This window comes from Phyllostomus discolor, chromosome 2 (genome assembly GCF_004126475.2).
Source record: "Phyllostomus discolor isolate MPI-MPIP mPhyDis1 chromosome 2, mPhyDis1.pri.v3, whole genome shotgun sequence".
In the NCBI taxonomy this organism is placed as follows: Eukaryota; Metazoa; Chordata; class Mammalia; order Chiroptera; family Phyllostomidae; genus Phyllostomus; species Phyllostomus discolor.
In genome coordinates this window covers 52,560,172-52,570,136 of record NC_040904.2, presented here as the reverse complement: position 1 = coordinate 52,570,136, position 9,965 = coordinate 52,560,172, and the positions used below count along the sequence as shown (strand labels likewise).

General features: G+C 52.2%; 1 protein-coding gene across 2 annotated transcripts; it reads left to right on the top strand.

The window, feature by feature from the left end:
* The first annotated feature begins 1,139 nt into the window (after positions 1-1,139).
* On the top strand, positions 1,140-9,230 carry CPN2 (carboxypeptidase N subunit 2). 2 transcript variants are annotated; one of them, XM_028505188.2, is made up of 2 exons: positions 1,140-1,274; positions 7,313-9,230. In XM_028505188.2, exon 2 carries the CDS (start codon positions 7,322-7,324, stop codon positions 8,948-8,950), a length of 1,629 nt encoding a protein of 542 aa, XP_028360989.1. In that variant the 5' UTR covers positions 1,140-1,274; positions 7,313-7,321; the 3' UTR covers positions 8,951-9,230. The 2 variants fall into 2 exon arrangements, with proteins under 2 accessions (XP_028360989.1, XP_035873748.1); XM_036017855.1 differs by lacking the exon at positions 1,140-1,274 and adding an exon at positions 4,358-4,392.
* The last annotated feature ends 735 nt before the right edge of the window (positions 9,231-9,965 follow it).

Below are 9,965 nucleotides of genomic sequence, written 5' to 3'. Positions count from 1 at the left end.
AGAGCTAGGACCCACACCCAGACCTGTGGAATGCCGAGTTCCTGTCATTCCCTGGACACGGGCAATCAGACCACTCTCTTTCCGCAGGCCTGCGTTGCCTCTGGGACCTGTTCCCTCAGCCCAGTTGTGAGTCTCCTGCTAAGGTGCACTCGCCCCCACACTCACCATCCTGCCCACACCAGTCTGGGCGCTACTGAGGGTAGGGCTGAGAGCCTCTCATTCACAGCCTTTCTCTCTTCTTCCACACTCCCTGCTTCTCTGCCACAGTGTGGGCTTGTATTGTGTCTCCATAGAAAAATGCTTCTTTGCCACCCTCGATCAGGCCCTTGCACTTTGGCTGATGAAATCTGCTCATAAGCAAAAAAATATATATTAGTTCGGATTTTAAAAAGAGTGACAAAAATATGGATACCATGCAGTAAGTTAAAAGCCAAGAGAGTACTTTAAATGGTAGAATCTGGGCATTGAAAATGATCTTAGATTGCTTATCTAGGTCGTCCCTTCGCCCTGTACTCCTGCAGATGCACGTGCACACACGTGCACATGCACGCACACATGCACACACGCTCTTCACTTCATTCTGCAGCCCCTTGTGACTGGCTCCACCGACGGGAAAATCACTGCCTCTCAAAACAACCTTCATCCCTGGATAAGGGGAAAATATTCCTCTCGATGTTAGGCTAAGATCTGCCTCAAGTCTTTTCTCCCTTTTTAATGCAGAAGGGGTTTAGAAAGTTAGTGTATTAAACAAACAAGCAAACAAACAAATTAAACAATAAACCCACAACCTTCTTAGACTCCCCCCTGGTGCTGAGAGCCAAGCAGGTGCCCGGGGCTGGCTCTCCAGTGGAGTCTGGCTCCTGGGGACCAGCCTGGCCTTTCGCAAGCAGGGGTGTGAGTGTGGATCCCCGGTCCTAGGTCTCACTCCTGGAGGGGCCTACTGGAACTTTCTATGGCCTAGTGGGTGCCCTGGTGTCCTAAGGGTGCCAAGCCTGTGACCTTAGGTGGATTTTGGCCTCACTGGCGATCTGCCCACGTACCAGAGCAGTTTGGGATCATTTTGTAATATTCAGAGTCCTTGTCCCAGATTCTGATCTCCTTTGACCTGGGTGACATTCCCGGAATACTCAGGCCACGTGAGGGGCGGAACCACTTCCTGGAACTTTGATCAGCTCCGGGGCTGCTGGTCCACGCTGAGGGCAGACCACACCACACACCCTTCTGCTCCCAAGGAAGAGCCGGGGCGTAGGTCCTCCACGGCCCAGCCCCGCACGGTAGGTCCCCTAGAGTCCCCCTAGGGCTCCTGGGTCTGGGGGTCTGGGAGGGATCTGGGGTCCTGGCTGAGGAGTAGACCGGGAGCTGGCCACTCCTCCTAGGCTCTGGAGATGTCCCCAACTCCCAGCAAACTGAAGTATCCCTGTCCCCCTGCCCCCGGAAGAAGAAGCCCCTCCCCCAGGATGATGCTGGGCTGAATGAGGCCGGAGGCAGGTCGAGGTGGGGGCGTTCCAAGATGAAAGCGACCCGGTCCTTGCACTCAGGGAACTCCTGGTGAATGGGGTGCGATGGGAACAAGCAGGGCCCTGCTATCTGGGCTTGCCCCGTCCCACCCAGTGTGTGCCTGTCACCCTGACACAATGATCAGCAGCACCCCTCTGATTTCCAGGAGTGTGCTGGTTCCGGCGGTAAAGCACAGCGCCACTTTGGGAATGAAGAGTGTGACCCGCTACCTGCGGTTGAACACGTGCTGTCTGTCAGGCGCTGTGTTAAATGCTTTATATTGACTGCCTAATTTAACATATGGAGCATGCACTTGAGTACGAATTTAACCCGAAGGGATGGGGTTCTAATTATGGATGAAGAAATTGAGGCTTAGAAAGATGGCGTGACCTGCCCGAGCCCCCGCAGGGAGCAGGGAGCAGGGAGCAGCGCCAGAATCCGAACTCCACTGACACAGGGGGAGTCGGACCTGAGAGCCAGCCAGGCAGGCGTTTAGTCCAACTCAGCGCACCGGCCGGGGCGCCTTCTCTGTGCTCCGTTCACGACCCCCCTTATTTCAGAACGTGAGCTTTCTTCCCTTCAGGAATGCTATGACCGTGATGGACGAGCTCCTTTGAGCCTTTGCAGTGTAACTCTGAGAAGGGAGAAAAATCAAGGAAGCCCCTGTTGGGTGCCTGGACCTGTGCTGTGTTTCAGTTATCTTAATTTTTATAGTAACTTTCAATCTTGTTACAAAAGTAGTTCCTTTTTACTTTAAAAGTGTGCAAAGCATATGATTTAGCAAAAGGAAAAAAATTAAATCACCCACAATCCTATTGCTCAGAGGCAATCACAGCGAATGTTTTGAGTACAATCTGAAGCTATGGGGGCGTCCATCCAGTCACTTCATTTGCATGAACTCAGGTGTGGGCTGAAAGGGGCTTATTAGGAAAAACAGAAGATGCTCCTCCTCTCTTATCACTCATGACATTCCAAGGGTTTTTGGAGCTGTGCTAGGAACCAGGATGAAGACCACATACATATATCTGATTATATCACAACATCACACACCCAGTGCTATGACACCCCAGAGGGTGAGAAATTTTCTTTTTGTTTACTGGCTCCAATGGCCCTAACAATGATCAGCAGCACCCCTCTGATTTCCAGAAGCGTGCTGGTTCGGGCGGTAAAGCACAGCGCCACTTTGGGAATGAAGAGTGTGACCCGCTACCTGCTGTTGAACATGTGCTGTCTGTCAGGCGCTGTGTTAAATGCTTTATATTGACTGCCTAATTTAATATGTGGAGCATGCACTTGAGTACGAATTTAACCCGAAGGGATGGGGTTCTAATTATGGATGAAGGAATTTAGCTTATATTTAGCTAATATTATTATTATCATGATTGCTCTTAATCTACAAATGCAGAAACTGGGACTCTGAGGGGTTACTTCACTGCCCGGGAGCCGCTGGGCAGTAGGATGGGGAGGGCCAGCCCTCTGGGTAGGGACAGGCAGGAGCTCACACCAGGTCTGTCTGCCTCAGCCACTTGGCTTATTTTCCTGGGTGGGGAGGGAGGAGACCGAGGTCCAGGGAGCAGCAGGTCTACCCTGGGGACCTGGGCGCGGTGGGCAGGGGCTCTGGGCTCCCATCACCCTCTGGAAGGAGTGAGCATTAGCTCTGTGGTAGATGGTAGACTGGCTGGCTTCTGCACACACAGAAATGTACCAACCCAAAGGCAATTTGAGAAGAGGAAAGAGTTCATTTGCAACCAGTAATCGCCCCCAACCACCCCCTGCCCCCAGAAAAACCCAAACCAGGCTTGCTGAGAGCATGGAACATTTTTGTGGGCATTTCTGGTCTCTGCATAAATGCAGAGGTGGTTTCTCAGATGGGAAGCAGGAGTCTTCTGGCTGCTGCCCCACTGTCCCTTCTGGTGCCGTCCTCCACAGTGTCTAGGCAGGGGCACTTCCCATCTCTGGAGTCCCCAATGGCGTGCTCTTGAGAGTGGATTGGGGAAGGGACCCAAGTCCAGAGCATCCTGGGCAGACTCATTAGAATCTGTACTTGACTAAACCAAGGATGGAACAATCACATGTTTTCCTTGGCTGGGAAGAAAGAGCCAGAAAAAGTGCTGTAGACAGTTACAAACCTCGCTTGCCTGTAAGTGGGGTGGTTGAGTGATCTCGCCAATTACTTACTCCCTAGCCAACCTCCGTGATGACTCAGGACAAAGCTGGGGCTGGGACTGGCCTGACCCAGAACAATCGGGGCGGCTGATGCTGCCGAGTGTCCACTGGGCCAGGCTCTGGGTTTGGAGCTCTCAGTGCATTTTCTCATTCTGTCTTCAGAACAACCCCAAGAGGAAGTGAGTATTGAAGCTCATTGTATTGAAGATGAGAAAATTGAAGCACAGAGAGGTTAGGCAATTCAGTTAAGACCACACAGCTAACAATGGATGGAGATAAGATTTGAACCCAGATTGTCTGACTCCAGAGTACAAACTCTGAGCCATTCTAGACTGATGCAAATGATCAGGCCTGGGTCATTTGGAAATTATCAGTGTTCCACATCCTCCCTGTGAGTACCATCCCCTGCTTCCTCCCAGCCCAGTGGACTGGGGCAAGAGGGGTCTTGCCTGAAACTTTCGAGGCCCTATTCTGGCCCTGCTCCCTCCGTGACACCCCAAGGGGTGAGAAGTTTGCAAGACCGAAGGGACACACCCATCAGAGGCTATGCCCTATTTTATTTTATTACTTTTTTTATCCTCGCCTGAGGATATGTTTCATTGATTTTAGAGAGAGAGGAAGGAAAGAGAGAGAAACATGCATGTGAAAGAGAAACATTGATGTAAGAGAGAAACACTGATTGGTTGCTTCCTATATGCACCCCTGCCAGGAATTGAACCTGCAACCTAGGTATGTTCCCTGACCAGAGAGCAAACCCACAACCTCTTGGTGTACAGGATGATGCTCTAACCAACTGAGCCACCCAGCCAGGGCTATGCCCCATTCTAAACCAGGCTTTAAGTACTCAGGACCCAAGGCTTAAGTCTATTGTCTCCCCAGGTCCATCTTCCTTAAGTCAACCACTTCACAGACGTGTACGTGAGGTCTCTACTCACAGTAATGGAGAGAGTGGGGGCGGGTGGGGCGTGCAGGTGACAGACAGCTGCCGAGGTCCCTTGTGTATGTGCACTGTGGGTCCTGCAAATGTGAGGAGCGGGCCTGCCTGCTCCCACCCACTCCACTGCCTTGGTATGGAAGCCGTACTCAGGGTGTCCCAGCAAGCACCTTGCTTGGAACTCAGGCCATCAGGACTGATTCTGGCTACTTTCTTCTTAGCCATTTGCTCTCGGACCAGTCTCTGTGGCTCTGGGACCCCCGGCCTCCCTGTTCTGGGTCCCTCTGGATTTGTGCTGCGTATGGAGATGTATGTGTGGGAACTTTGGGGACTGGCAGGTGGTAACAGCCCCCTCAGCTCTGCCCCCCACATCAGAGAGGTTCCTCCTCACCTTCTTCACCCCCTTCTGCCTGAGTGGAAGCTGATTTGTTCACACTTGATTTTCCGTGTGACATATGTCATCGTTTTGATTCAAAATCTGAATCTCAAGTTACTGCTTTTATTGGAAAATTCTAAAGCATATATTTCCCAGTGACAGTAGATTACAAGTTAGAGGCACAGACCTGGGGAAGAGGGGATGCCTTCTCAGGCTGGCTCTGCAGGTGGGACATGTGATCCCCAGGTGGTTTTCGCTCCCTTTTCACCTGCACCTCCGGCTGTCTCCCAGGTTTCCTGAAGGGATGGTGGGGATTCAAGGCCATTCCCCCAGCCTGGCTGGGCGTCATTCATTCTGGTCGTGAACCATTCCAGGGACCAGCAGGTCTGCCTCCCAGGCGGCTCGTGTCAGCTGCGGAGGGTTCAGTTCCACCAACACTAACCGAGTGCCTCGTAAGTCAACACTCCACTGGGCGCTGAGCGTTCAGGGGGAGGACAGCTGTCTTCCCACGAAAAGGACAGACACGGGCATCCTTCTCTTCAGAGCACTGTGCTGGTGCTAAGAGAGAGAAGTACACCACCAGGGGCCTCGTTTCCGGGCAGGGAAGGCGTCTGCCGGGATCCCCAGGAGTTTTGTGTAGGATCAGCGGCTGTGTGTGCATCAGGGGAGCCTCCGGGGAGGTGCTCACTTCCTCAGGGAAAAATTGTCCCTTCTCTATTGATTCGGCTGAAAACCTCCTGGAAAACTGAGAGTTATTGAGTGTCTGAACGGGAGGAGAGTGCAGGGGTTTTTATGAGCACGATGTTTGTTGGAAGCTTCTGTGAAGCCCTTTAACCTGAAGCTGGATCTTGAGAGGGAGGCGGCAGCCGGAAGAGGGCAGCAGAGAGGCAGCGAGGGTCCAATTGTGAGTTCTTACTGCAGATGAGTACATTGAGAAGAATTAGGACCGTGGTACGTGACGGTTTTTCCTCCCTCCCTCCCTCCCTTTCAAATGTAGTCTATCTAAAGGGCATTTTGTTTTTCCTACCTACCTTTTTGGTGTTCAAATAATTTTTTGTGTAATGATGGTGGCTTGCAACCTTTACCAATAATTAACATACTTTTATTAATTGCTCACTTTATCTCACACACTAATCTAAACCTTTACCTATATTTACTCATTTAATCCTCAATCACCATAACACTATAGGCACTATTATTATCTCCATTTTACAGATAAAAAAATTGAAGCACAGACAAATTAAGTAACAAGCCCAAGGTCACAGAACTAGGATGGGATGGAGCTGGAATTCTAACTTGTGGGATCTGAACCCGTACAAGCCATGCAGATAATGGTGCATGCGGGAATAGCAGCAACCTGGGAGGTGCGGCCGCCCTAAAGGGGCAACTAAGCCCCACATGGTCTTGTCATGTAGGAATGTGAGTCTACTGCCCCTAAGTCACCTGGAAATGTAGACTTTTAATGTGATATCTCAATGTTTACTTGTTGGCTAATGGTCCATGCATAAAAGGACTGAGACATAAACAAAACACACTGTAAGCTGAACCACCAACTTGTGACCTGTGGGTAGCTCCCGGTATTTTTTTTTCTTTAAAAGAAATTCATATTTAGTAAACTAAAATCTGGTCCTCTTCCCTTAATGAAAACCCAGCCCCTAAGACAAAACCTGCTGGGGTGTGGAATCCCTGCATCTGGGATGCACCCCCCCTCCCCCGTCCACATTGTGTGGGAAGCTACACGGCCTCCATGACAGTGGGGCTGGGATGCTGAGGGCAGGAGGAGCGCATCTTGGCAGGCGCTCCAAGATAAGAGTCCTCCTGTCACTGAGGCTGCTTCCTCCCTCAGCAGATGTGCAAAGAGCAGATGGTAGGATCTCTTCATAACTAGACTCTGGAATGTACTGATATTTGGAAACTCGGGAAGAGTATTGTTTAAAAATTTCCAATTCAGGAATAATCTGCCCATATTTTACATATTATCTTAAAAATCACACACTACCTGTAGTCTTTCATGTCTCTCTTCCATGCCTTTCCACCTGTTTCTCCAATCTGGAAAGAACACAGGAGACCTGGGTCTCGGTCCTGCCACTCAGAGGCAAGGTGGCTGTGGACAGGCCGTGTGACAGTCTCGCTGTCAGGAGGTTAGAACCCTGGTCCCACCGACCTTACAAGGCTGCTTTGAGGTAGTATGAAAGCCATTAAAAACATAAACTTCTGCCCAAAAGTCTAGCCTCCCTGACAGAGCTAATCCCGTCTTCTATCTCCCCATCTGGTACGCTGGTCACCTAGATGCACAGCCCTCAGTAAAAGCACCACTTCTGTTTTTTCTCCCCACGCAGACCTAGGAGATGCTTCCTGGAGCCTGGCTGCGCTGGGCCTGCCTCCTGCTCCTGGCCAGGCTCGCCCGGCCCTGCCCCGTGGGGTGTGACTGCTTTGCGCAGACGGTGTTCTGCACTGACGAAGCGCTGGCCACCATCCCGCTGGACATCCCACCCTACACCACGGACATGGTCTTCATAGAGACCTCATTCACCACGGTCGGAACCAGGGCCTTCAGTGGCAACCCCAACCTAACCAAGGTAATATTCCTCAACACCCAGGTCTGCTGCTTTGAGCCAGATGCCTTTGGCGGACTGCCGAGTCTCCAGGACCTGGAGATCACCGGCTGTGCCTTTTCCAACCTCAGCACTGAGATCTTCTCCAACTTGGCCACGCTGGGCAAGCTCACTCTCAACTTCAACATGCTGAAGGCTCTGCCCGAGGACCTCTTCCACCACATGGATGCCCTGGAGTCCCTTCAGCTGCAAGACAACCAGCTCCAGACCCTGCCCAGGAGGCTCTTCCAGTCTCTGAAACACCTGAAGACCCTCAACCTTGCTCACAATCTCCTGGCCCAGCTGCCCGAGGAGCTGTTTGACCCCCTTGGCAGCCTGCAGATCCTGAGGCTGAGCAGCAACAAGCTCTCCAGCTTGCCCCACCACACGTTTGCCAAGCTGGGCAGCCTGCAGGAGCTCTTCCTGGACCGCAACTCCATCTCGGAGCTGCCCCCGGAAGTGTTCTCGCAGCTCTTCCGCCTGAAGAAGCTGTGGCTGCAGCGCAATGACATCCGGCACCTTCCACCCTCCATCTTCTCATCCCTGGGCAACCTGACCTTCCTGAACTTACAGGAGAATGCACTGCAGATGCTGCCTGCTGACCTCTTCGCCCACACCCCAAGACTGGTTGGCCTGTCCCTATCCCACAACCAGCTGGAGACTGTTTCCGAGGGAGCCTTTGCCAAACTGTGTAACCTCAGTTCCCTTTCGCTCTCACACAATGCCATTACCCGCCTCCCGGCCGGTGTCTTCAGGGGCCTAGAGAACTTGACCAAGCTCTACCTGGGCAGCAACAACCTGACGGCTCTGCACGTGGACCTCTTCCATAACCTGTCCAAGCTCGAGGTGCTCAGCCTTTCCAGGAACCTCCTGACCACGCTCCCAGAGGGCATCTTCGGCACCAACTACTATCTGTTCAACCTCGCCCTGCATGGCAACCCCTGGCAGTGTGACTGCCACCTGGCCTACCTCTTCACCTGGCTGCACGAGTACAGTGACAGGCTCTTCAACATCCAGACCTACTGTGCGGGTCCTGCCTACCTGAAGGGCCAGGCGGTGCCTGCCTTGAAGAAGGAGCAGCTGGTATGCCCTGTCATCCGGGGCCACTTGGGGCTGGAGGACAGGGAGCTGCGGGGCAGCTGGGATCTGTCTGCGAAGGAATGGGCAGCCCGGAACCAGTGTGCCTACAGCAACCCCGAAGGCACTGTAGTGCTCGCGTGCGATAAGGCCCGGTGTCGCTGGCTGAACATCCACCTCTCTCCTAGGCAGGGCTCAGGCTCCCTGGGAATGATGTACAATGCCACTCAGGAGTGGGAACTGAAGTCGAGCTGTGGTGTTGTGAGGCTCACCCTGTCTATCGAGGCTCAGGCAGGGGAGCCCTAGATGCAGGGTACACAGATCCAGGAGCCTGGGCAGACGGCTTCTGCGGTCTGACCAAACAATAGGTGGGGGCAGAGGGGAAGCTGAAGCTAGTTTTCCAGATGCAAAGGATGGAGGTACCAAGTCCAAGGTGGTGGTGGCCAAGGGCAACACCCAGAGTCTCCTGTTCTTCTCCTAAATTACTCCCCCTCAGAGTCTGAGACCCAACAAGGCCTTTTTTAAGCTTTGCAAAGGACCCATTAAAGCTACATCATGGTCTGGAGAATAAAATAAGGTCACTCCCCCGGTGTTTTTCTATTATTTAATTCCCATCCCACTCTCATCCCCACCCTTAAGTTCCAACCATTAGGTACTATTTTTACAAAATGGAGGCTACCCTTTTTGACTTCCAGTTCAAAAGCCAAACATCTGTTTCTATTTCTCCCCTTGGAAATTTGCTTTTAGTGGATATAGGAGGTGATGGAAGCAGAGGCGCCCAGAACGATTAGGGACGAGGGTCTGACGTTGGCGTGTTGGGAACTCATGGCCTAAGCCTCTCCTCCAGGTCTGCTTCTGCAACTCAGGAAGAAAGGCACTGCCCTGGCTGTGGTGGCTCAGTTGGTTGGAGCACTGTCTCACAAACTCAAAGGTGGCAGGTTCAATTCCCCGTCACAGCACATACCCAGGTCGTGTGTTCGATTCCCTGTCATGGAGCACACAAGAAGACAACCAATGGGGTTTTCTCTCTCACATCGATATTTCTCTCACTTACTGTCTACAAGTAATAACGAAAAATGTCCTCAGGTAAGGATTAAGACAAAGAAAAAAGAAAGCATGAAAGGTGCCTTGGGAAGGTCAACACCAGCTAGTTGGCTTTCACTACACAAAGCTCCCAGAGGGGGCGCTGTCCCTGTGCCTGTTCAGCAGACTGGATGGCCATTCCTTACGAAAAGAGGAGGGGACAGTGAGCTGGGTGGGCTGGGACAGACTTAGCTTTCAGCGCTCCAGTCTTGCCTCTGTCACAACATGTGACTCTGCG